Genomic DNA, 27,920 nt, shown 5'->3' on the forward strand with positions numbered 1-27,920 from the left:
CTCAGCCAAACGCGTTTTCAAACTGCCCACTTCCAGTGCGCGTCATATTGGAAGCGCGATGTCACGCAGGCAGCTGATCTGATTGGATATGTCCAGTACACGTCACTGAACCTCCTGTGGGCAGCGAGCGTCGTCTGCCTGTGTTACAACATACTCCGTGTTGACGTGAGTTGAGCGACAGTGTTTATCTCGAGGTTTCTTTTCTTGGACATAATTTTCCTAGCCGTGTTGTGTACCACATATCTAGCAATTTCGAGCAATTGGTGACTTGTAAAGCTGCGACATCGTGTAATGTTCGCGAGGCATCTGGCGAGCGGAATCTCTTCAGCTCGTCGCTGCAATGAGCGTCGCGCTCTCGCTATCTATTCAACGCCACGATCCACGTTTTTGTGGCTGTAACTTCACCCCTGAAGACACAACCACATTGCCTGAGTTTACGCTTATCGGGGATCGTTCTCGAATTATTTTTGTTTGTCCGCATGCTTTTGCAGATTGTCGCCGTGCAGGAGAATAAAATAATATCTGCTCGTAGTGTGGCGGCACCTGTCGGAGCAGATATCGACCACTCCGCGAGCTTCGTCTTTGTTGGGCCTCCGAGATCGCGCGCAACCCGTCGGCGCACAATATCTGAGGCCATGACTGGGCGAAGCTCAAACCGTCGAGTGCGCTCATGAGAGCGCTGCGATCGCCGGCGATGTCAGGGTGTCTGTGAGTTGACGGTGCAAGACAGTGGTGAGGAGGAGGGTATAGATATAAATTCCGTAGCAGCGTTGGTAGACAGTGCGTCGCTTAATTTCTGGTGCGAATGATTTGGGGACGCCCCTGCCTAAACGCTGACAAAACTTCAAAAAACTGTTTCAGGGTCCCTTTAAGTGCACTTTGAGGGAGTGCACTTCGCCGTTAGTGTCATTCGCACGCTGTCACACGGGAACGTTCACTAACACTCGCTGCAAAGTGCCCTTGCCGGCGAGTGCGTTCGCCAAACTCACTTCGCCGAGACAGTGTCTAGCCTCGGTAGCAGTGGCTTAAGAATAAATAGCTTATTATCTGAAGCCGAGTTCACAGCATTTTTTAAACTATCGTTTTCTTTATTAGGAATATTCTTATGCATTAAAACATACTATAACACAGAAAACTACTCTGCTATTCTCGTTCTTGGGCAGTTTACAGCCACGACCACCAGGGGCATGTCCAGTTACAGTGGCTAGAATAGGGAAGTGTGAAGACCGCGCCGCCTGCGCTGACGCTCTCCACCGATGCCTCGACCGGCGCTGTCTAGGTGGCGCTGGTTGTAGCTTACACGTCGCTCGCTCGGCTCGCTGCAGCGAAACTGCCATGTCAAGGCTGATTTGTGGCTCGTATGGTTTTGTTTGCGCCGTAAATTTTTATTAGTGTCTCTACTATAATGCAGGGCGTAAGTGCCTCATAAAGAAATGAAATTTGCGGCAGATATTATCAAACATTATCACCGTATGGTGATATCATAAGTGAAGCTTTACATCGTTCGCAAACATCGCGGCCAGCTAAGCTTGCCACTGCTTGCGATCGTTCCTTGATGCTGAGAAATGTAACTGATTAACATTTTGGGGGGATTGCCATTTCACAAGGTTATAAGCAACCTCAAGAAGCACGAAAGAAAATGCTACTATGACATTGATATCAATTTTCTTCATGTTGTTATACAGTATACCTAACATTTTGCATGAGATAGTTTTCAAGAACTTAAGTATTCTTGCGTATTCACAGTGGAAATATTTTTCAATTAACAACTGCACAGAAAATTGGATTGCATTTTACTCTTCTTATACATTTTATTTAAAGTTGGGGGAATCAAAGTAGGGAAGAAAGCTAGCACATTACAGGGTGATGCACATAACATCACCCTTCGAAACTTGAAGTGCTTTGATCTTTCTCTTGCAGAACTTCTCTGTTTGTTTAGAGATTTCGTGAAGAAGTAAAGCCGTGTGAGAACAAAAAACTTGATTATGTTGCTCGTCAGATCTTGCTTGTGTGCGCGGACACATTGAGTTAAGAAGTTCAACTATAGTGTCCCTTTCAGGGGCGTAGCCCCCCCCCCCCCGGAATTTTTCAGTTTTGCTTGCGTATATAGGCACGCACACATACAAACGCACGCACGAACATACATAAAGTATGGTTGAACCCCCCCCCCCCCCGAAAAAAATTTCTGGCTACGCCCCTGGTCCCTTTAGAGCTTACTATAACTGAACCACGATGTGAATGTGTCCTCCAGTGCCTCCACAAATGAAAATAGTTCAGGTGACAGGTACAAAAGCCCTCCAACATCACAGAATGCTGTGAATGACGCAAGATCCTTATCTGCGTTCTCGAGGAATATGAGCACCTGCTCAAAACAGTCCTGGCATTTCGTTGCCATAAGTTTCCTCCGTGCCACATAACCGGCCAAATAGTACACCAGTCTTCCGTCACTTATTTGCACAGGATACACAGAAAGGAGAGTCGATGCCTGTAGTACCCTTGAATCTTCGTCCAGGTTTCCAGTGTCCAGTAAATTGTCAACATGGATGGCCACTTCATCATTTCCAACTAATGACGTAAGTGTGTCACGTGCACAGTTGCCCGTGTCTGGTGCTTTTACCAAATTGCAAAAGCTAAGGGAATTCACGGCAGTAAGGAACTGGGTCGATGTGGGATGATCATTGCACCCGGATAACTGACGAATCATCGCGAATAGCTTTTCGATTGGATCTCGGGGATTGGAATGGCAGCATTCTTTTCCAAAGGCTCGTCTGCTCTTGGTATATTACGCTGCCACTGCTGGAACAAATGGTCGTCTTCGGGACTCCAAACAATGAAAGCTTCTGCTTGCACGATTTGTACCCAGTTGAGCATCTGGGCACAAAACAGTGGCTCTGACGTCTGCTCATGGCACACACTCCGCAAAAGACATAACGTAAACACGACAAGGCTGTCCGACCAGCAAATGTAGCACGAAAGAACAGCGTAAACAGGCAAAAGAATCACGTCTAACCGGCGAGTTCCAGCATTGAACAACGTGCGCAGCCTGAGAGCCTGACGTGTATACGACAGCGCGCGCCACCTAGCGGAAACATCGCAAGGCGGCGTCACTACCTCCCATTGCAGCCGCTTGGCGGTGATCACACTTCTAGTATTCTAGCCACTGTAGTCCAGTGCACGCCCTGCAATGGCCGCAGCCACCGCATATCTATGTAAAGTTTATTTTAAGGGCTTGTTTTAGCTGTAACACAGTATTACTTAAGAAACACTGCCTAAAATGACAAATATCTGTTGTGCTACGTAAGTACCTATCGCCATTGCAATCATTTCCAAAGTGCACTTTCCTTTCTGGTGTAGCAACGCACTGCCAAAGTGCCATTCTGGGGACCTAAGTGCACTCGCTCAAAATGACACTAAATTTGCCAGTGTGACCGGGGTATAAAAGTTTATTGAAGAAGAGAGAGCATGTGCTCGGAAAGAGCGGGAGCACGCGAGAAAGGTGCACAATGCCAGCCAAACTCGAGGCAAAACATGCCGAAGCTCAAGAAGCCTACGCTAGAGAGAAGCAGGCACTAGAACGCAAACTGCGATTGGCTGGAGCCACGGGGTGCATTAGACTGAAGGAAGGAATGCCCACAGAGGCTTTATCAACAGCAGTTGGTATGCGTGATGGTCACTGTTGTGCTTCGGTTGAGCAATTGGATAGCAAGCATGCCTTTAGGGTAAATAAGAGAAGTCGTCTAAGTAATGGGCTGAAGGAAAAGGGCTCAGGTGTTCCATATAGTTGCAGTACGGCAACAATTAGTGAACTGTATGCCGATGTTGTTGTAGAGGGCATGGAGAAAGTGAATGTGATGCATCTAGGCAATGAAGGGATAGTATATTGCTCTTCACTGATGTGCATGCCATTTGAAGGAACAAGCGTTCACAGTTCGCGAGATGTAAGGCCAGATGGTAGCAGGACGAACGGCGTGTTGCAGACGTTAAATGCGTAAAACTAAAGAAAATGAAGACACCGCCGAAAGCACCTGGTCGTAAACTGGTCGTAATTATCAGCAGAACGCAACAAGGGTCGCCAAAGTTGTCAATGGTAGACACGTAAGATGAAAGGGAAGGAATTCTCCAAAAATGCGCAAAGTAGGTCTGAATTATCTGACTGAAAATAGGGTGAGTCAAGGAACCAGTCATGGACATTGAGGTAGGGCGCAGCCTGGTAAAGTTGATCCGAAAAAACGTTGAGTTATTAAGAGTAGGAACACAGGAGGCAGCTGTAGTGAGCGTTCTAGACGACATGTCTTGAATAGATGCAGGAAGAAGTTGAAGAAGGCGCGGAACGTGAAAAAGCACAGATTTAAGTAAGTCGTATCAAACTGGTGGCTGCTCTAGTGGAAAATGATTTTGTGAAGTGGAATAGGTTATGAGTAGACCAACGAATGACTTTACTTTGAGTAGAGCTTGGTACTAAATAAATTTGTGCAGATTTTGGAACAATGAGCGGTGCATACTGTAGGTAGTTGTTTCTGTCAGTGTAGCCGTGTGGTGTTAGAGACAATGCACTTGTGGACATTATGAACGGTTAAGTGTGGTGTTTGATGACGTATTCCCGAAAGTGCAGTGTGATAGGCGGTGTTCAGTGAATGCAAGCATGAACACAATACAAGCAAAAGCAAGTGAGAAGTTACTGACCAAGGTTATGGCAAGCGTGAGGTGATGGCAAGAAGCAGTTTTTTTTTAGAAAAAACTCGTGGAAAAGGGGGCGTATGTCACGAGTAAGAGCCCCTCAGTGGAAAAAAGATGGCGAAGAAAAAAGTGTTCGAATCAGTGTGTGTGCGCGCTTGTGGAAAATTCTAGAGAGCTCGCGGCACACGAACCGAGCCGTCAAAGAACACGAAGAGAAGAGCGCTGGCATTGTCCGGGTGGATTCAGCAGCGGAAGGTTGCATCGCCAGCAGACACACTGGCGACGGGAGCGACGGGTGTTCGGGTCTGCAGCCGGTGACGCGGGCATCCCGAGGTGCGGCCGGCATACTCACCGGCGTTCAAGCATGGCACCTCAGTGATGCAGTGGCCGCGCCGCGCAAGTACGAGCATCCCTGACGCAAGCCCCCTTCAGAAGCTGGCCACCGAAGACAATCCCCGGAGTGCCACGTCAGCAGTGGAATGCCACGCCGAGCGAACGAGCCGACGAAGACGTTAGGCATAATGGGCCGAGCAGTCAGGGCAGCGAATGGCCTGCTTGTACAGGCGATGACGGCTGACTAGTTGTACTACAGAGTGGACGGGAAGATAGACGATGGACTCGTTGAACACAAGAATGACCGAATGAAGACGACGAACGTGAATGATGACTGATGGGACTTTAGATCAGCAAAGCCAAGTAACGAGGGCCCATTGTATTTTTTGTCATAAGAGTCGAGTTACCAAACTATAAGTAAAGCAGTTGAGTTGTATAGTTTATTCTAGCTTGAGTTTGTTTGATTGTATGTCTGTACGTGTTTATATTTTTGAGTGCCGCAATTTTCCGTTTGATAAACGTTTGGTGTGCTATACCCCGAGTCTCATCCGAGTTCATCATCCGGAACCACCCGAATCCGTGACAGCGGCGCTTTGATTTTTACCCACATTCTGGCATCAAAATGACTATTACAGTGCAAGACTGCACTTGAGAATATTGTCACGTGGCTGTGACAAGGAAGGTAGGAAAATGCAGCTGGTAAAGTTGAAACGCTTTATTGGGTGAACTTGTGCCCAGTAAAAGAAGCAATGCTCCAAGTGCAGCGAAAGCGGCAAGCACAGACGATGGTCGTCGGTAATCTCATCAGTGGTAAAGCACTTCAGCATTTATGCAAGTGTCATCGAACATTCCAGCGTTATTGTTGGTGGCCGGGTTAGTTCCAGAATAAGCTCCATTGTTGGCGTTGGGTACGCAATCTTATTGGAAGTTTTCGAAATAATCCGGGATGTTCCCAGGTGTTCGGGTGCAGTTTGCGCAAGGTAGTGGTCACACATGTAATGGGTCAGTTACATAAAAGTAGAAAAAGAAGCGGGCCCAGCAATACCGCCGATCACTTGAAGGTCATGTAAAGCAAGTATCTCGCTGTTGCCACTCGTAGCTGCCTGTTTCATGACAGTTTGTACAACATGCACCATCCGTGTCCGGCAATTAAGCACCATCCGTGTCCGTACATTAAGCTTTTGGGCTAGCTTGCACATTTACGCGCGCCACAAGTCGTTGCACATAAGCGAATATTCCGCATGTGCACATGCTCCACGATGTGTGAATGGCAGTGCAGCTTTTTGTGGAGCATACCCAGGGTGTCTACCAACCTGGAAAACTTGGAAAAGTCAGGGAATTTGAACACGTCTGGAAAAGTCAGGGAATTTCTGAAAAATCTGGCCAGGTCATGGAAACTGACTGTAGTCTTTCAGATCGTCACGAAAATATTCCTTACCATTGATCAAAGCTTAAAAAATCGCTCCTTAGACCAAACAGAACAGCTAAGCAAGAGCATAGTACAAAAAAATGTGCATAGCTGGTGCTTCTACTTTCCGAGTACAACGTTACTCACGCGCATAAAATTGTGCATGTTTGTCTTGGCCGCGACCTCGGCTCGGCTTGACAGCCTTCTGGTTAGGCTAGAAGTGCCATCAGCAGAGGGCAAGGTGCACAGAATATGCGACTTGTAGTTATTATTTTTTACTGAAAAGTGTAGTTTACAGGTGCGTAAATTGGACTGGGATACAAAAACAGTAGTAGAGTAAATATGGTAATCCAGATCGGATCGGATCCAATCCAATCCACATCTCAAGCTGCCTGGGCTGCAGCCATATCAGGGGGAGGTTACTCCGTATACCTCCCATAGGACGCCTTAATTCATGACGTCAGCGCTGGCAGCGCCAAACGTCCCTTCAGTCAATATCCTGGCGGCTGGGATTCAGAGACTCGAATGGCAGAATGGCGGCGCACATGGTATGCGTCGTCATGGCAACACTAACACCAGCCGCGCCTCCTCTCCTAGCTCCCTCGCACGCGCCGGGTTTTTTTTCTTTTTGTTTTGTTTGCGTGCGCGGGCTCCCTCCCCTTTCTTTTATGACCCCCTCGTCCGCGTGCTGCGCCGTGCAGGCGCCGGGCGCTTTTTTTTTTTGCATCCGCTGCGCGTACTGCGCCGCGCGTTCGTTGCGCGTTTGAATGTGCGCATCTTGCGATCAGGCATTCTGCAAACACTGCAGTCGTGCAGCATGTGCCAGAACGCAAAAGAATGAATTGCACTCACTACACAAAATATCTTTGGTCTCGTTTTATTGTCCTCGTTTCCGAAAATCGACATTTTCATCAAATGTGGTGCGATACAGGCTCAGGACATTAACAGAATATCAACAGGAGATTAACATACACGTATTCATGATCACTAAACAACACGAAAGTTCTCGGCAAAGTTAATAACTTAAAGAACAGTGGAATAAAAAACAGAACATAACACTAGGGCACATATTCAAAAACACAATTTTTATACTGACAAAAGTGCCGAACCGCTTCTGATATATGCGCACAATATTGCACGAAATTATCATAACTAACAAAATTGAACATTCCTAGAATGCAAAAACAATGAAAGCAGTTGAAATACCTAAAAATAGAATAATAATGTAAATATTATTTTAAAGATGTCAAAATGAACTCCACATATTACACAACTAATATTGGCCGCACTTTATTGACTACATTTCCAAAAACGTTGATTTTCATATAACTATAGTGATGATAAACGCGGAGAAAATGAACGGCTGATATCGGATGATTCATGGCATCTCTTCTTGAAGTGCGCCGATTCTGCAATTCTTCAGCTTTTCTCTGGGCGCACCGATCAGCTCTGTTGCGTTCCGAAATACACCCTGAAGAAAAGGGCAAGTTTCAATCAGATAAAGAACGCCGTCGACTCGTGCAAAAGTGAACTCGTTTGTTCGTCTCAGAGCAGCACAAGTTTTCATACATCTACCTAATGTCTCACAAACGTGGTTATAGGCGATGGCGAGTAATTAACCGGAGACAAATGCAAAGCACACACTCAAGCACGCGGTTCTGTGAGAGTTGTAAACCTGTAACTATAGTTACGTCGCATGGGCTTCATGTCCGCTGCTTGTTCGTATAACAATTTAAACGCAGCATCGTGCCCTTTTCAAATCAGTCATTTTTGAAAACATTAACTGAAGCCGCAATGCAGAGAACAGCTACTCGGTATGGACGTGAATTCAAACTGACACAATGAAGACCGCGACTCAAAGGGCACGCTCACCTGTCGTTCTTTTGGGGACCGGCACATATATTCCGGGACTTGTTCTGGAAGTATTCGAGCAACAAAGCACTATGCACGAACAGCGCGAGTCGTAAAACATCGCGTCGCACAAGCACACAGCGAGCGAGCACCATGAAACGGACGAGCGACGACAGCTAACACATGCCTTACCAACGCCAGACACGAAACTTTCTAACGGATTTCAAAGTCGGCGGCGCCAGCAAGGCGGCGGAAAGCGCGCCGGCGCGCCTCCCGCAGGAAAGGGAGTTGATCTCACCAGAGAGGGGGTTGAAGAGAGTTGGGAGGAAAGAGATGGAACGCAGATTTTAACTCTGATCCCAGTCAATGGATGGCGCCTCAATTTGCCATACCGGTCATGTGGGTTTCTTTCACTAGCCTGGCCATATTGCCGTTCTTCTTGCGATTCAGTGAGCATGCAGCGAGTTGCTATGCCTCTTGCAAAGAAGTGTTCATTTAACCCTGATTGGGTGAACGCGGAAATATCCGAGCACGCCTCGTGGATTAGAGCAGTGCCGAGCGATACAAGTAAGGCTCAGTGTGCAGCATGCCAGAAGACTTTCACGCTTAGCAATATGGGCATCGCTGCCGTCTCCAGTCACGCTGTGAGCAAGAAACACCTAGCTGCTGTGAGCGTGGTGCAAAGTGCTTCCCAGACAAACATCCGCGCGTTTTTCGGTGCTGGACCCAACTTGCCGTGTTCCGTGACTGCTACGAGTGAATGTGTATCGGCTGTGCCAAGCAAGAGTGCTCAAAGCGTGCCTGCTAAACCAGTGGCCGTCGCGCCTGAAGGGAAGGCATCCTTAAATGGGTTTCTAGTCAAGAAATGTGACATGAAAGCAGAAGTTGTTTGGTGTCTGAACACTATAGCGACCCATGGATCGTTTCGTTCAGCAGCAGCGTCGGCGGCGCTTTTTCCCATCATGTTCCCCACGTGCGACGTCGCGAAGAAGATGCAACTTGGTAAGGACAAAGTTGACTATACAATTTGTTACGGTATAGCCCCGTACTTCCGAAACAGGCTGCTATCACAGCTGCATGATGTCCCACACGTGGTCGTGGCTTTTGACGAGTCCCTGAAAAAAATTGCTCAGAAAGAGCAAATGGGCGTTTTGATCAGGTTTTGGGACCCAGCTGACAATGTTGTCAAAACCTGCTACTTGACGTCCTGTTTTTTAGGACACACTCACGCAGAGGATTTAGCTGCCGCTTTCAAAAAGGCCACCGAGAACATTGAGCCGGCAAAAATACGTCAACTTTCGATGGATGGTCCAAACGTCAATTTGAAGTTGTTGAAGTCATTGAAGGAAGAGTTTTCTGCGTCTGATGGAAATCAGAATATTGTGGACATTGGAAGCTGCGGACTGCACGTTGTGAGTGGTGCATTTAAAACAGGCCACAATGTAACAAAGTGGAACACAGTAGTGTTTCTTAGAAGCATATACAATTTATTCAAGAACGTCCCTGCACGCCGAGCCGACTACGTCAATTTCACAGGGAGCACACCGTTTCCGCTAAAGTTTTGCTCAGTGCGCTGGCTGGAAAACGGCAAGGCTCTTGCTAGGGCACTGCAAGTCCTCCCAAATGTGGTCAAATATGTTGAGCACGTGAAGAAAGAAAAGAAACCTCCAACGTGTGGCAGCTATGCTCATGTCGAGATGGCTGTGAAAGACGAGATGTTGCCAGTAAAGCTTGCCTTTATGCTTTCAGTATCAGAAGAATTGGAGCCATTTTTGGCTGAGTTTCAGACAGAGAAGCCGATGCTGCCTTTTCTTGCAACAGCACTGGACGGCCTGTTGCGGTCACTGCTGGGACGAATTGTGTTAAAGGAAAAGCTGGATGCTGCAGGCACATTTTCAAAACTGATGAAAATTGATCTGGAGAACCCAAACAACATCATTGGTATAGCTGCCTTTGACATAGGCCTTGCCGCCAAAAGGGAGTTGCGAAAGATCACTAAACCATCTCACACTGCGGTGGTAAGTGTCAAAAAAGAATGCATCTTATTTATTAAAGCCTGTTCAGCAAAGATAATCGAAAGATCACCTCTGAAATAAAAGCTGACAAGGGGGGCCAGTTGCTTAAACCCAGCAGTTTGTGCCGCTTCTATGGAAGCTGGCCAGAAGCAGCTGAACGTTGCACTTGAAGTACTTATAGAACACGGGCGCCTTACAGGCCTACAAGGAGAGAGCAAGTAGATCATATGTACAAGTGTGCTCGAACAGCACTGCACAAGTGCGTTTGCGAAAATTTGATCGCGCAAGAGAGTGCTTGGAGAAGCTGTGTGTGGAACTCTGTGCAAGTTCTCATGAAGAGCTACTGCTGTTTGTGAAGATTGTGCTGTGCCTTTCACATGGAAATTCTTCCGTGGAGCGGGGATTTTCCGTCAACAAGGAATGTCTTATGGAGAATATGAAGGAGGAGTCACTTGTAGCACAAAGGTTAGTGTGCGATGAGGTGTCTGTAGCAGGTGGTGTTGCAGAAGTTGACGTAACAGACAAGATGATAGACATGGTTCGTAGTGCCAACATCAAATGGAAAGAAGACTTGGAGAGGAAAAAGAAAGAACGGTTGGACGTATTGCATGCTGAAAGAAAAAAGAAGAGGACTGCGGCTCTTGTGAAAGAGCTTGAATCAAAGAAGCAAAAACTGATCGAAGACGCACAGCTTCAGGTCTCCATGCTGCAGCAAGAGATTGAATCTTTGAAACAGTGACAGCATTGCCGATGCAAATAAACAAGCTTTTCTGTTTGTCAAGGGACAATTATTGTGTCTTAATATTTTATTCATTGTAAAAGATGCTTTCAACCAAGGGAATGCAATAAAGCATCATGGTTTTCATTTTATAATAGCACCTCATAATTTGTTTTTACCACTCAAGAGTTTGTTTCCAATGCGCAGTTTCTTCCAAGCAGACGTACCGGTCATGGAATTTGCTTGAAATGGTCATGGAAAACCTGGAAAAGTCAGGGAATTTGAAAAAATTTAATTGGTAGACACCCTGATACCAAGCCATTTTATGTAGCTCTGCTGTTTGTGCAATCGTGGCTGGCAGTGGTAATTAATCTTCAAGTAACAAGCTGGTTCCGTCAACAGATGACAACTGCGATTTTTTGTGGTCATCACGTTGTGGCGACACATTTCAAGCGCTTGCAGTCTTCTCCTTCTACAAGAGATGCCCAGAACGATGTCTTGGTGCAGGCTTGCAGGATATGTAGCTTCGCAGGTTCCAGCAATCATATGACTGCGTCGATTCTTTCACTCACTCGACCATTTCGACTAAGAAAAATACAGGAAAGTTGCCGAATGTAAATGCATGAACCCTCGTACCTCTGTGGACGCTGCAGTGGACTATCAGTGTCGATACAACCTTTACGATGTAGCCAAACAGTGTTAGAAAAATTAACATGGCAGCCATGACATGCCATAGACTGCAAGGCATAGCATTTGAGATTCAACGGTGCAGTTCCTGAGGTGTTAATCACTGGCAGTAGCGATGAGATGTTGATAATGATGGTGGCTAGCAAGTCACGCCAGCTGTTGCTTAAAGGGGCCCTGCAACACCTTTCTTAGTTATATTGGAATAGTCTCATTATTGACGTATGACTCTTCACGAGTCATATGCCGCAAAAATTTTTAGAATCCATCAAGTCTAAGTGGTGTTACCAAATTATAGAGATCACGTTCCGCAGCTTTCTTCCTCCACTCAACGCCGCGAGCGCGCGGAAAGCTGCGTGGGGCGTGAAGGGAGGGAGGACGGAGGTGCGAGGAGGCGCCGAAGCGTTATGTCAGCGCCGGCGGCATTTTTTTTCTTCATTTTTTTTCTCTCTGGCATCTCGGCGCAACCGCGTGGTCTGTGGCGCCACTTCCGGTCGGCTTGCGTGGACGTCGTCTCCATCGCACCGTGTATCGCGCGTGCTTGAAAACTGCGAGTCGGTTTGGTAATGTTGGGTGTGCACCTCGAACTGCCGTAGTGTTTTCATCGCTTTGCCAACCATGGACCCAAACCTGCGTGCGCGTTTGGAACGAATGACAGCTGAGATAGGTTTCGACCCACACTCCGATACACCGCCTCGTCGCACTGCTCGTGCTTGAATCGTATTCAACACGGCAAAGCTGCGTGCACCCTTCTCCTAGTGGCGGCACTTCGATGCTGTTTACTTTTCGAATGCGGGCGCACAGCGAGTGCGGGCTGACAACAAAGAACTAAAGACTAGAAGAAAGGATCATGGGGCATCGGGCCGGCGCGGACCCATCCCCCGGCTGTCTGCAGCTACCGTGAAAATGCGAGTCTGGTTGCTGTGTCGCGGTTTCTCGGGAACGTGAGCCTACGGGGAGGATACGCCGAGGTACGGCTCGATGACATACTGAACAGACAGCGAATGGGACTCTCGCCATACAGCAAACACAGGTATCCTAAACTAGTCGGCACCAGCATTGTTATCGGAGAAATGCTGCACCGCTGCCTCAGTCGGTCGTGAGAACGTGCCGACGATGCAGTTTCCAGCTGACGAGGCAACACTCGAACGGCTGCCACTCTCAACGGCAACCGGCGATGGTCAGAAGCACAGAAATATTCACGATTTCGGCACTGCGCATGGTGAAGAAAACGCAACCACGCAACTACGAGCAGACGAGCTGTCGGTGAGACCGGAAGTGCTAATATTAATGTTTGTTCGGTGTTTTAACGGCATAACACAATATGAACATACATATTATCTACTTATTGAACTCAAAATTGACAACGAAGGTAATAATGAGGGTGTTATCGTGATTATAACATCAGCCAATGGTGGAACTGCCGACAATCGCGTCATATATTGCGGACTAATACATCATTTGTCGAGAGAAGAGGGAGCGATTTTCAGCTGACTTTGAGAATTTATTGTAAATTCCAGGCCGCTCGCTTCGCTATAATATTTGGCTCGCGTGTTCTCGGGAGCCTCGACTACCGATTGGCAGCGCTTTTTGACCCTGCTCAAAAAGTGTTGCAGGGCCCCTTTAAGGGGGGACGTGGCAGTGAAAACTATCTTCGTTATTAATGGAGATAAAGTTATGAAATTTGGCATGAAGATGTGATATGTTGTGCTGATACCATAACTGAAACCGGTTTTCAGCTATCTGTTGTAGTTTTTGAGTTACAACATTTGATAGACTCTCATTGTCATCCCAAAATAATTAATGAATTAGAAGTTCGTCAAAATTTTTGCATAAAAATATTCACAAGGGCTTATTCTGTGCCGTAAAGCTATTGGTTTATTTTTCAGTATTCAAACAAGCACACAAAATTTTTTTTTAATTTGTTGTACATATTGTCTCACTAACAACTTTTACAAAAAGCCAATTATAAAAATCTGTATGGCGTGGAGACAAATATGGACGGCTTTACAGCACGCACCAATGTCTCAGGATCTAAGTGCAGAAAATGGAATGGTTATATCTTTATTTGTTGTGAAATGGCACAGGGATGACTGACAGCAACTGTTAAAAAAATGAAAGCTGAGAAAATGGAGCGCAAAGGAAATGGAGCTAAAAGCTAAGAAAATGCAACTCCAAAGGAAGCTGGTTTTATTTTTCATTGGAAAAATACAGCTTTGTGGCTATCTTGAGCCAGCGCCTCCTCTATTTTTCTGTGCCTGGGCGAAGGAGCGGAGAGCAATGGGAAGCGGCCGTCGGTGTTAGTGCGGCTTTTAGCCGCCACGCGCCGCCACCGAAGTAGAGCTGCGGTCGCACCGTCGCTCACGGAAACACAGGTTCGCAGCTGTTACATTGTTGAGTTTTCGGCTGTATTCGCGCTGTTTGAAGTGTAATCAAAACGTTTGTAAACAGCAATGGGGAAGCACTTGTCGCTCTTGGCAGCAAGAATGTTTTTGAAGGCATGTGTCTTTTGCGGCTGTTGCTGATCGAGCCGCTCGCGCGTCGTCTGCTGAGCCGACATGAGCGCGGGCAAGTGATGCGGGAAAAATTGTTCTTTCACCATTATGTTCGCTTGTCTGCAAGTCGGTTTTTCAGTGTCTGAGAGTCGAGTTCTGAAAGCAGTGTTTGCCAGTAGCTAATACTGAAAGCTTCGGCGCTTCAAGAGCCCCGATGCATGCTAACGTCTACTGGTGTAGCAGACTACACGCAAGCTTTGAATGCATGCGCTAACTAGCACGAAATGTCGCTAGAGTGCTTCCAAGGAGGTCCGTAATCTCACGTTCCCTTCGTAAATCTTTTGACAGGTACATTTGTTGCCACTGAGAGGAAGCAACAGCTGGTGCCAAAAAATGAGGAAGTATGTCGAGTGATTCCATCATTTCAGATCTTAAAGCAATTTTGTCCTGATAGTACGAAAAACAAACAACGCTGCCTCGGCGGTCTCGAGGCAGCGTTGCTACTGGTGCACGTTGACTATTCGGTCACAGCGCGGTCACGTTTAGTGATACTTGCCATGCTTCGTCCACTCGTTATCTTGGGCTGCAAATGTGAGGGGTAGTCTGCAAAGACTGATGGTACTGCATCCTTCTTGAGCCACCGTCCTTTTCCTTCTATGAAGTCCTCGGGTTGAAAATGGCGGCTACATACTCTTGTGTAGTTCGAAGTTGTATTAGGCGACCAATTATCCCGCCTAATCGCTGCAAGCCACCGCTCCCGTACACCAGCGGCAGCTGGTATTTCATGGAACGAAAGCGCACCAGTGTTTTTCTTTCCGCTCGACTAACACAATGTCACGCAACAATACGATATACCGAGGCATGCGGAGCACGTGGATGCAAAATCCTGAAGTATAAAATAAAACACGAATACAATCAAATTCGAGTACAATTTTCGCACCGGCATCACGGCCACAAAGACTGCATGCGGCATACGTACCTGGGAAAGCCTGTGAGACGTGCGAATTCAATTAAACGCGAATGTAAACACGCATTCGGGAGCTTCCTAATACAAGCGGCCATTCAGCGCCAGCTTCCCGTAGTCTTAAAGTCCCTGAAACTTCGTAAAGTAGCGACATACGTGCATGAAAGCGCGCCTCCTCTCTTTTCTCCCTCCTCTGCCCTCTCCGAGCCTGACGCCGCGTCGGCATTGGCCAACTGCCGTCACGTGGGACCGCTCGAAGCATTCGCTTGTTTACAATCGCCCGCAACTGCCATCTTTGCTCGCGAAGCGCGGGCAGCGCGGGCTCACTGTTTCTCAGCGCACGGGTTTTATGGATACGCACTTTCCATTTCGCGTGCGTTGTGCTCTGAGATACCTTGCACACAAGACCGACGCCACGGTTGGTTGACATGGGCTTCTGCTGCGCTTTCGGACGCAGAAACAAATCAAGTGAAGGCAAAAAGCTGTTTATGATACCTTCCGGGAAGCGCAACGAGTTGCGAAGGAAGTAACTTTCGGCCGACGTTTTCGACGCGACTGTGCGATGTAAGTTGCTATCCTCTCACTATAAGTACTCGTCGAGGTTCGCGCAAATAGCTGCGTGTTATAACGCCGTAGACAGGTCTCAGTTATTCGTGCAGTACGTCGCTATTCCTCACACGTTTTATTACGGCTTCTGCGGGTCTGTACTAAGTGTTTTTTTTTTTTTTCAAGAATATGTGGTTACGTTTTCTGCTTCACGTGATGCGCCTACTGGTTTGAGTTGGCGGTATTAGTATGTGCGCCTAGCATGGCACGCCGATTACGGAGGCACGTTGACTGACGATCGAAAATGGGATTACGAAACTTCAGAGATTCGGCGCAGTTCTTTTGAAGAAACAAAGCTGCAGTGCGAAAGCTCAAATTAGGAGTGGCACTCTCTGTCTGTTTTGTTGCGTGCTCGGCTTTTTTTCCCGGAGCAAACAGCTTTCTCTCGCTCTTTTACGTCGACAGATCCGCCGGTGGACTTGCGATAGAAGGTAGGTAGGCAAAGCGTGCGTGCCCATCCGAGTCGCAGGGTGCGTTCATCGTTTAGGAACCTCACGTATACGTGTTATTTAGCGCGAATGTTTATGTGCCATTTCGTGTGGAGGTTTATATCCGCGAGTAGCTTTCCGCCGCGGTGGAGCAGAGGTTATAGTGCTCGGCTGCTGACCCGAAGGTCGCGACCGACCTCGGCGGTCACATTTCGATGGAGGCGAATAGCTTGAGGCCAGTGTGCCATGCGATGTCAATGCTCGTTAAAGAACGTCAGATGGTCAAAATTTCCAGAGCCCTGCACTACGGCGTCTCTCATAATTATATCGTGGTATTGGGACGTGAAACCCCAGATGATATTATTATCCGCGAGTGGAGCTCTCGCGAAGGAAACGTTTACGGTGGCAGGCTAGTTTATTCGGTCGCTTGCTCGTTTATTGAGCAGCGAGTACAGTTCGTATGTCAAATACGTCTGGCGCACTTGTGCACTATGGTTGGTGAGTCTAATCTCTTAACGAAACAACCAACGCTGTCTAAATGTATCGACTGGAAATGATGTACGCCTTCTGGCGCATTCTTCTTTCAATGAAGCTCCGAGCTGCTGCTTGCACTGACAGTCATTGCTCTCTGCACATATCTTTTTTACATGGCAAATCTTGCCGGGGCGCTATCTTGCATTCGCTGTTCGTTCATTGTTAAGTGCTGTTAAGATAAGTACTATCATGAGCAGCAATGCGTACTGGGTAGTATAACTGAAATTAATCTTTCTAGGACCATTTCTCCGAGGACCAGTTCGAGCCTCTATTTCTGAGCAAGTTCGGAATAAAGAGCCGCTAGCGTACTGGCAGCCTCAGTGCATCATTGGTATGCGCGGCGAATTCGCCTCGCGAGGACGACGTGTACAATGTATAGGTTTCAGAAGGCTTCATGTAGAGCGGGACATTACCGTTCAACATCACACGTGTCCTAACATCTCCTAAACAACGTAGCATTAAACAAAAAAGCGTACCAAGAGCTAGACGGCTAATGCGAATGCCTAAAGCGCGCCGCCTGGCAAGCGCGCGCTCCCTTTGCGAAGCGTCGTCTGCTACGCAGGAGCAAGGTAGGTGGCGCCATGCTCGAAAAGAGAGTGCGAAGGAGAGGAGAACGAGGAGGAACGCGAGCGGAGGAGGAAAGTGTCGCTACTTTACGAAGTTTCAGGGACTTTACGTAGTCTACTTGCACAGCGCCGCCACGCGGCAGCGGCGAGCGGCGGCGGAGCGCGCGCTCGACGGCCTGAGGAGAGCGTTCGCCCAGGCACTGAAAAATACAGGAGGCGCTGCTTGAGCTTATCTGTCCTCTTTACGATGATGCCAATATGGTGGCGTCAAGGGAAAACTGCAGATTTGTATTTTCTAAAGCCCAATTTTCTCGTAGTTTTTGATGACAGCACACTAGTAAATTGCTTTTTTTCTTCAACTTCTACTGCTTATTTTGGTCTAATATTTTACCAGGGAAAGAAGGAAATAGCTATTCCGAGTCCTGCGAGTTGGTGGGGCGGGCCGATGGCCCCGCCTAGGAGACGGCCAGGAGTCCTTGAACCCTGGCGACTTCCTCGGCCCGCTGGACGGCCCAGAGCTGATCCTCGAGGGCGGAGCTGAGCAGCGCGGCTTCCCAGCGTGCGCAAAGGCTGTCACTAGAGGCCGCGTTCTCGGTATTGTGACTACAGTCAACTGCCGATTTTTCGGACTCTCTAGGGACTGCGAAATCGTCCGAAAAATCGGGCAGTCCGAAAAAACAAATTCATGCTTTTTTATTCTGCTCAAGTGGTCAAATCACCACAGCCACGTCCGAAATAGCTTTAATGCCTCCCAGTACAATGATCAGGCATTTTGGTGCGCGCCCAGGCTCTCGCAAATACATTCGGTACCTGCCGCGAACCCCGCTTAACTACGTACGTGCCAACCGCCACTTTTTCATCTCGTGATGAGCGCCGCGGATAACAGCAAAGCGCGGAATATATTACGGCTGTCTCGCATGAAGCGTTTGTAAATGATGACGCGGAACACAAAGACTGTGGCGGAAGAGCGGACGACTCGACCGGCTTTCCCCGATGCGTGTGCGCATGTAAACATGCGCACACACATCGCCAAATCGCCGCCGATACGCAGCATTCGCTGCCGTGTCAAGCCTGACGTTTCTAGTTGTGTGCAGCACATCACCAACTAAGCTGACGCCGTCACTTTACTGTTGCTGTATCGTACGCACGCATTTATCATGAAAGGGTTCGTGATGCGCACTTAGTTCCTGACCGCACACGGGCGCGGCAATGGCGAGCTGGTTTCGTCCGCGAAGGCAACGCGTCTATGCGGTGCACTTAGCGGTGGTCTCGCAGAAAGAGCCAGCAAGAATGGCGGTGCGGCGCATTTGGGTTCTTGCCTATTAAATGCGTGCAGTACGCATGCAACTGCGCTAGGCCACGTGCACTACCGAGCAGTTAACTGTAGATGCTTATCGTAAGGGTTATCAGCAATTAAGCCGTACTGGCGCGTTTGCCAGCTGCTGCCATCACGCCTCCGTGCATTTCCGCTGCTTATTCGTAACATCGCCGCACGGCGCCGCGATAGCGGCCCCTTTGATTCACAAGTATGGCTTGGTGGGCTAGTTGGTATTGCATCTTAAAGGATACAGCACACAAAGACGGGGACAACAGAAGAAAACACAGGACGAAGCGCCGAACTCCAACTGATACTTTATTCTCTGAAGGAGGAACCTTATATGCGCACATCGAGCCAATGAAAGCAATATTAGGCACAGCACCAACACGAGATAAAGTTACAACAAACCTAACACTCATTATTTTGCACGCACCCTTTGAATTTCTGGTCTGCTTCACCCCATAACGCGTCGGCATTGCGGCAAAGCTGACTTTCGGACTCTGCTACTGTCTCAAACAGATTGACTCGCAAAAGCGCTGGTTCGAACCTACTAGATGATAGACGCGGCAGAGGTGGAGGCTTCAAATAATGCCTTTCGGACCTGCAATTTGGGCAGAAAGTCCGAAAAATCGGACGCGCAATAGCTTCAGCGTCCGAAATTTTGGACGTTCTAATACATTGAAGTCTATGGGGCTGGTGACGGTGCCGCGAGAGCGTCCGAATTTTCGAGCATGTCCGAAAAATCGGGCGTCCGAAGAATCGGCAGTTGACTGTAATCGCTCGGCATTCTCATAACATATGCTCCAGAGTGGCTCTGGATTCATATTGTTTACATTTGTCCGTTTCGTATATATCCGGATATATGATGTGCGAGAGCGCGGGATTCGGATACGTCCTAGTTTGTAACCACCGCCATTCGACAGACTACTTTTTTTGTCAATTTTGGGTGAGATGGCGGAAATATGCCCCTCTGTAACCTATATCGTTGCGATATCGTTGTATCTGGTCATTCGGTCTTCCCACTCCCATTCGTCTACCGCGCCGTCACGTCCGGAGGGTGCTGCGGCGGCACTTGAGATCGCAGCTCGGTCCGTAAGCCCTCGAGCTGCGTCGTGTACCGCCCCGTTGTTGCTGTCCTCCGCGAGGGCGTGAGCGGGTGTCCATGTAATGAATATATCTCTTTTGCACACTTCACCTCTTGCAAGTAGAATGCGTAGTGCCTCCGGGGAGATATGGCCATTGGCAATGTTTCTTACCGCCATCTGAGAGTCGCTGACTATCACAGTTGCGTTTGTCTGAGCTACCGCGATCGCTATGGCTACCTCTTCCGCTGTCTCGTTACTTGTGGTGCGTATCGTCGCATACGTCTTACAGCGTTTGTCGCTATCGAGTACGGCCGCCGTAAACCCCCGTCTGCGCTTGTATTGAGCAGCGCCTACGAATACTGCATCCTTGTCATTGCCGAACTTCTTCTGTATTTCCCTTGCTCTCTTCTCTCGTCGGTCCGTATTGTGTTCTGGGTGCATGTTCTTTGGTATGGGGGGTATTATCATTATTTCCCTCGCCTCTCTTGGGATGTCCACCTTGACGCCGTGTTGTGTGTGATAGCCTATGCCTAGGCGCTCTAGGATATGTCTTCCTGCTCGTGTCTTAGAGAGACGTTCATATTGTGCCGTACATTGCGCTTCAATGAGCTCGTCTATCGTATTGTGCAGGCCTAATTGTAGCAACTTGTCCGTGCTGGTGCTAATAGGCAGCCCTATGGCTAGTTTGAATATTTTCCGAATGAGGCATTGCAGTTTGATCTTCTCCGCGACCTGCCATTTCAAGTACAGTCAAACCTCGTTACAACAAACACCACATTAATGAACATTTCAAATTAACGAACTTTTAAGAAATCCCGTGCCGACTGCTTATAGTTTCAATGTAAAAATATTTCACTACTACGAACTTCAGAATAACGAACATTTCAGAATAACGATCGTTATTTAATTCCCGTGTAATCTTAACAACACCTCAGTACTACGAACTTATATCCCGAAATGCGAGGATTCTTAGATTTCAGTGTGTGGCGACTACTGCGCACAGACCTACGCAGCCTCCGTCTCGTCACTGATTAGCCCGGCGTGACACTGCTACTTGCTACAACACGCTTCCGATAAAAGACAGCGCCACGCAGTTTCGTCGGAGGCTTACGTCACCACTGCTGGCTATATAACCCAAGCTACCAAGCTTGGTTTGATGTTTTGTTTCTCTAACCTTCCGAGGCGCAGCATCGGCATGCTTGCCCTGCTGCTGCTACTACGTTAATAAACCTCGTTTCGTTTTATGTTGGGATCCGTCCTTCATCGACCCGCATCGAAGCGAGGGTCAGAGATGCTGCCATGTTGCTGGATATCGTCATGCTCACCGGGCGACAAGCGATGTTTTCTGGCTTTCCAGAAACCTGCGACTCGACAAGCGACGATGATGGACGGCCCTCCGCGACAGCAAATCTTGTTGGCCGTCGCTCAAAACTGGCGTGCATGCAGTTGGGCCTGAAAGGATTGCAGCGATGACATGGACGACAATGTCACGGTAGCACCCGAAGATCGCGACGAGTCCGTGTTGGCCACAGATGCGTTGGACTACTTGAGGAAACTCCGCATATTCATAGAAAAAAGCGGAACAGCGACCTAAGCGGCGCATAAAAATGCGGACGGTCTAAAATCGTTCGTGACGCAGAGTTTGTGCTGCACCCGTCAAAAAACGATCACGGACTATTTCAAATAAACGTGCCTTGTCTGATGTTCACAGGTGCATTGTTGTGAGAAACGAGTTCAAGGACGTACCGTTGCAAAGGTAGGACATTTGCGTTACTGAAATTCTATTGTTATGGTAAATTTTTGGGCTTTCACTATAACGACCTTTCAGAATAACGAACATTTTTCCGCAGTCCCCTGAAGTTCGTTATACCGAGATTTCACTGTACAGCGCTAAGTATACTATTCTGCTTATGACGAAGGCCTGTATTAACCTGATCGTGTTTTCCTCTCTCATACCGTTGTGTTTATTTGCTATTCTTGTGATGAGCCTCATTATTTGAGCTACAGTTGCCTACATTCTTCTGAGGGTTTCACCATTGTTTCCCTTGGCTTCGATGAGAAGCCCGAGTACCCTGATCCTGTCGACCTTGGGCCAATATGGTATTGCCATCGGCCGTTCTTATCTGTATTTCCTCTCTGTGACCGAGATCTCCTCTGTAGTTGCCTGGTTTGCGTCCTCTGCGAGTCGGTTTGTACAACAACAGCTCCGATTTTTCTGCCGAGCGGGCTAGCCCTGTCTCCTCTAGATACCGTTCGACCGTTTCGATGGCCGTTTGAAGCGTTTCCTCTATTTGCCCGTCACTCCCGCTTCTCACCCATAGGGTGATGTCATCTGCGTATATTGTATGACTGAGTCCCTCGATTTCTTGGAGCTTGGCCGGCAGTCCGATTAGGGCCAGATTGAGTAGCATTGGTGATAATACCGAGCCTTGCGGCGTACCTGCGCTGCCCATGTCGATATCCTCCGAGACTAGGTCCCCTACCGTGATCTTTGCCTTTCTTCCCGTTAGGAAATTGCGTACGTAATCGTACATCCGTTTTCCCAGTCCTAGATCTCGTACTCTCTCTAGTATCGTTGCATGTGTGACGCTATCGAAGGCCTTCTTTAGGTCCAACTTAAGAATGGCCTTTGTCGATCTGCCCGGATCTTCAATAATCTGATGTTTTAGCTGTAACATTGCATCCTGCATTGAGAGGTTTCTCCTGAATCCTAGTATTGTGAATGGGAGCGTGTCCCGGTCTTCGAGGTAGGTGGTTATTCTCGCCAGGACCACGTGCTCCATGAGTTTCCCCACGCAAGATGTGAGAGATATGGGTCTCAACCCTTTTTAAGTTCTCAATCTGCAGTCTTGCCCGGCTTGGGTATTAGCACAATTTGAGCCGTCTTCCACTGCTGCGGAATCAGCCCTGCCTCCCAGCATTCGTTAAGATATTCTGTTAACTTAGTTATGGACTCATCGTCCAAGTTCCTGAGCGTTTTGTTCGTTATCCCGTCTAGTCCAAGTGCCGATTTAGTATTGAGTTTTTGCAGGGCTGCCCTGACTTCTGCCTCGCTGATTTCGTTGTATAAATCGTCATTTGCCTGCCCTGTGTAGTCAAGGTGTGTGACGGGAATCGCTTGCGAGATGTATCTTTTCTCGATTTCTTTGAGCAAGTCCTGCTCGGTTCCTTGGTACGCTTTTATTAGCCGATTTATATGGTGCCTTTGTGCTGACTTAGTCCCGTCCGGGTTTACCATGACGTAAAACATTTTCTCAGGATTACAGAAAAACATACAGTGAAACCTCGGTGATACGATCACAGCTCATACGAATTTTTCGTTAGTCCCGGCCAAGGCCCATTAGCCTGCAGTGTAATGGAGTACGGTTGTTGCGAACTGATTTTCACCCAGCGACGTTTGATATGAACGTACGCTACCGCACAGGTACGAAGAGGTGCTGTCCGCACTGTCGCAGAAGACGTGCCAAGCACGTGCGAGCGCGGGAACGCGAGCATGGGCATGCGCGCCGCACCGCCAAATCGTAAGAATCGCGGTGTAATACAAACACTTTTCTTACGGTCAGAATGAACCTTCAGAAACACGTCATGGCCTTCGAGATTGTGTGCGCGAATCTTTGAGGCTCTTATGTTCCTCAGTGTGCCTTCGGATTCAGATTACAGAGGACGTTAGCGTCATGCTTTTTTTTCTTTTGCTAACGCGTCGACGCGGGCAGCTGTCGTTGTACTGCGTTTACACGTGCCTGCATCGTGCATCAGACATCCTATGAATGGCGGACGAGGACTGAAAGAAGCTGAGGATGGTCTTGGTGAAGGAGCCAGGCCTCACAACGTCAACATGCGCGACCGTTGAGGTCGCACTTGTGCGGGCACGGCCGTAAGTCTCCCTAAAAACATCCCCAACACCTCCGCGATAACAAAATCATAACACAGGACCGTGTTTCTGTAACATTGTGGCCTTGATCCATAGCGTCAAAGCGCTTCTTTCGTTACTTTCGCTGCAGTACTCTGGTGTCTTTGAAAAAAAAAAAATTCGAATTTGGAAGGGGCTACTGCTGTCGCAAGTCACAACACACCTGGTTCATTAATTGAATACTTGCGTACGCGCCGTATATTTACGAGTGCTGGTATGATTGCCGGCATCTAAAAACTTAATTGACAATCATTCAGGGTTCTTCCTGATGTTGCTGCGGCCCTGAAAAAAAATAAATTAAAATGTACGCGAGCTTTCTTTTGTCACATGCTAATTTTCCACGCTTTTTGGTGATACGAATTTCGGATGATACAAATATTCTTGGTGGTCCCGTGAGATTCGTATCACCGAGGTTTCAGTGTAAATTGAAAAATTGAACATTTTGACCAAATTTACCATTCGCATTACCACGTCCCCCCCTTAAAGGAGCACTGACACAAAATTTCGAAGGCGAGATAATGAGTTAAATAGATGTATGTGGAGCCGTACACAACGTCTACGAAATATCAAGGGCCAATATAGCCTAGAACATATTTAAAATCAATTTTGAAGTGCATGCCGCGCGACTGAGCGAGATGCGAGCGCTTCGCGACGCCGACATCAACGCGGGGGGTGTGTAAACAAACCTACGTCATGAGTTTGTGTTGGCTGGTGGCTGGTTGTGCCCTTGCGCTTGTGCCGTGCTACCTGCCATTTCTTCCTCCGTGCCTGCGGCTTGGCGTGTTCTAGTTGTGTTCTCTTCCGCTGTTCGCTCGTCGTGCCCGTTTGGCCCGCTCACGCTAGCGGCAAGCCTGCCGCAACGGCGCGGTGCCGCAGAACGTCGGCTGTCGCCGCACGCGCGAGAGCTGTCCAACTTGCACGGCAAGCTTCGCCGGCGAGGCATTCGCGCCTCCGAAAAACATGGCAGCACTGCCAAAAGCGGTTGTCGTCCACTTCGAATCTTGCAAGTGGCCGCCGTGCGCTCTGTAACGTGTAAGTTCCGAACTGATGCTTCCATTTGCTTTAGATTCATGTCCTTAGGCTTCGACAGCAATGTATTCGTCCCGATTCGGCGCCGTTTTTGAGAGCCATAGTCAAATAATCGATGCTGTAAGCTTAGCGAGTCGAGATGGGTGCTTCCGAATGCTCGGAGGACATAGATTACGCGTTTGTTAGTTGTTTCTAATCCTCCATAGCTGGCGCCACTTGACCTGGTTCGGCGCCCACCGCACTCACGCTCGCGCGTCGCCTACGTGACAATTTTGCGTGTTCACGTGGCCAGCTGTGGCTACCCGTCCTCCGGAAGTAGTGGTGCCTAGCTCGGTGCTTTGAAACCGAAACGGCGACTGGGCGCTCTAAAAACGTCTCTAAATAAATAACCGTCGCGCACTCGCGCAAACTAGGTTTGCAGCCGTGATCAGTGGATCATAAGCTATCTATTGCAACTAAAAAAACAAGGTGCCAAAATTTTTGTGTCAGTGCTCCTTTGAGGGGCCCCTAAACCACCTCCAATATTTTTTTAACATTTCAAGCAAATGCGCGCATCGAGTTCAGAATGTTGTTACGATCAACAATGTCAAAAGTGGCAGCACTGCGAGCCGTGGCTGCCCCACAAATTCCAAGAAATAATCCGTTCTCCTCTCCGGGTTCCATATTTCACAGCGCAAGACGACAACACAGTGAGGAACACAAGACACACGGAGCGCTGCCAGTCACTGGGGTCTTCGTGGGAAGGAGCGCACGAAGCATTGGAAACGTCTGTTGCCAAAGGAATTCAGTGGTGCGATCAATGCACCGTGATAACTGGTGCCACTGTATTTTTGAATATTCTGGTCCCGCGCGGAAGCGCACCAGGATTTTCAGGTGTTCCTTGAGTGCTCTCACATGCTGGAGCCATTCCGACCGGAGAAGCTTGCAGAATCTTTTTCCGTGGCTAGCTGAAGGTGCCACTCCCCCAAAGAGCGCCAGAACGTCAGGTGGGAGGACATTTTTGCGAATGCAAAAACCAAGTGAGCGTGCTTTGCATGCTGCCACGGCGACTAACGGAACCGCTTGGAGAGGATGAAGGTCGTGAAGAAGAGAGCCCTTTGTACTAGAAATGAAGTTCCACAAGGTTATATGTTGGGCGAGTTGGTTTCTAGCTTCCATATGAATTCCTTTGGCAACAGACGTTTCCAATGCTTCGTGCGCTCCTTCCCACGAAGACCCCAGTGACTGGCAGCGCTCCGTGTGTCTTGTGTTCCTCACTGTGTTGTCGTCTTGCGCTGTGAAATATGGACGACCTTCATCCTCTCCAAGCGGTTCCGTTAGTCGCCGTGGCAGCATGCAAAGCACGCTCACTTGGTTTTTGCATTCGCAAAAATGTCCTCCCACCTGACGTTCTGGCGCTCTTTGGGGGAGTGGCACCTTCAGCTAGCCACGGAAAAAGATTCTGCAAGCTTCTCCGGTCGGAATGGCTCCAGCATGTGAGAGCACTCAAGGAACACCTGAAAATCCTGGTGCGCTTCCGCGCGGGACCAGAATATTCAAAAATACAGTGGCACCAGTTATCACGGTGCATTGATCGCACCACTGAATTCCTTTGGCAACAGACGTTTCCAATGCTTCGTGCGCTCCTTCCCACGAAGACCCCAGTGACTGGCAGCGCTCCGTGTGTCTTGTGTTCCTCACTGTGTTGTCGTCTTGCGCTGTGAAATATGGAAGCTAGAAACCAACTCGCCCAACATATAACCTTGTGGAACTTCATTTCGAGTACAAAGGGCTCTCTTCTTCACGACCTTCATCCTCTCCAAGCGGTTCCGTTAGTCGCCGTGGCAGCATGCAAAGCACGCTCACTTGGTTTTTGCATTCGCAAAAATGTCCTCCCACCTGACGTTCTGGCGCTCTTTGGGGGAGTGGCACCTTCAGCTAGCCACGGAAAAAGATTCTGCAAGCTTCTCCGGTCGGAATGGCTCCAGCATGTGAGAGCACTCAAGGAACACCTGAAAATCCTGGTGCGCTTCCGCGCGGGACCAGAATATTCAAAAATACAGTGGCACCAGTTATCACGGTGCATTGATCGCACCACTGAATTCCTTTGGCAACAGACGTTTCCAATGCTTCGTGCGCTCCTTCCCACGAAGACCCCAGTGACTGGCAGCGCTCCGTGTGTCTTGTGTTCCTCACTGTGTTGTCGTCTTGCGCTGTGAAATATGGAAGCTAGAAACCAACTCGCCCAACATATAACCTTGTGGAACTTCATTTCTAGTACAAAGGGCTCTCTTCTTCACGACCTTCATCCTCTCCAAGCGGTTCCGTTAGTCGCCGTGGCAGCATGCAAAGCACGCTCACTTGGTTTTTGCATTCGCAAAAATGTCCTCCCACCTGACGTTCTGGCGCTCTTTGGGGGAGTGGCACCTTCAGCTAGCCACGGAAAAAGATTCTGCAAGCTTCTCCGGTCGGAATGGCTCCAGCATGTGAGAGCACTCAAGGAACACCGAAAGGAACACAGAAACTATGTGGAGTATACCATAGCCGTGTATAGTATAGTATAGCAAAGGGGTGGGAAAAGGAAGTGAGGTTGAGTATGAGTGGTGTGAGGAGGAAGGAAAGGAGGTGGGGGAAGGCAAAGCACAGCATAGCCGTGTATAGTAGAGTATAGCAAGGGGGTGGGGAAAGGAAGTGAGGTTGAGTATGAGTGATGTGAGGGGTGAGAAGCAGGGAAAGGAGGTGGGGGAAGGCAAAGCACAACATAGCCGTGTATAGTAGAGTATAGCAAGGGGGTGGGGAAAGGAAGTGAGGTTGAGTATGAGTGATGTGATGGGTGAGGAGGAGGGAAAGGAGGTGGGGGAAGGCAAAGCACAGCATAGCCGTGTATAGTAGAGTATAGCAAGGGGGTGGGGAAAGGAAGTGAGGTTGAGTATGAGTGATGTGAGGGATGAGGAGGAGGGAAAGGAGGTGGGGGAAGGCAAAGCACAGCATAGCCGTGTATAGTAGAGTATAGCAAGGGGGTGGGGAAAGGAAGTGAGGTTGAGTATGAGATGTGAGGGGTGAGGAGGAGGGAAAGGAGGTGGGGGAAGGCAAAGCACAGCATAGCCGTGTATAGTAGAGTATAGCAAGGGGGTGGGGAAAGGAAGTGAGGTTGAGTATGAGTGATGTGATGGGTGAGGAGGGAAAGGAGGTGGGGGAAGGCAAAGCACAGCATAGCCGTGTATAGTAGAGTATAGCAAGGGGGTGGGGAAAGGAAGTGAGGTTGAGTATGAGTGATGTGATGGGTGAGGAGGGAAAGTAGGTGGGGGAAGGCAAAGCAC

At 48.6% G+C, this 27,920-nt stretch overlaps 2 protein-coding genes across 3 annotated transcripts in view; both read left to right on the forward strand.

Annotated features, from left to right (window-relative positions):
* Positions 1 to 27,920, forward strand: part of LOC119389323 (transcriptional adapter 2-alpha) — a 193,802-nt gene that overhangs the window by 98,659 nt on the left and 67,223 nt on the right. The gene's annotated exons all lie outside the window — the stretch shown is intronic.
* Positions 8,736 to 11,122, forward strand: LOC125757997 (uncharacterized). Its single transcript, XM_049414389.1, has one exon. The coding sequence runs from the start codon at positions 8,740 to 8,742 to the stop codon at positions 10,363 to 10,365; it is 1,626 nt and encodes a 541-aa protein (XP_049270346.1). The 5' UTR covers positions 8,736 to 8,739; the 3' UTR covers positions 10,366 to 11,122.

The sequence above is a fragment of the Rhipicephalus sanguineus genome, chromosome 4 (genome assembly GCF_013339695.2).
Source record: "Rhipicephalus sanguineus isolate Rsan-2018 chromosome 4, BIME_Rsan_1.4, whole genome shotgun sequence".
NCBI classification, from domain to species: Eukaryota; Metazoa; Arthropoda; class Arachnida; order Ixodida; family Ixodidae; genus Rhipicephalus; species Rhipicephalus sanguineus.

Coding starts and splice junctions, on each gene's coding strand:
- LOC125757997 (XM_049414389.1), top strand. CDS start 8,740: ATGCCTCTTGCAAAGAAGTGTTCATTTAACCCTGATTGGGTGAACGCG.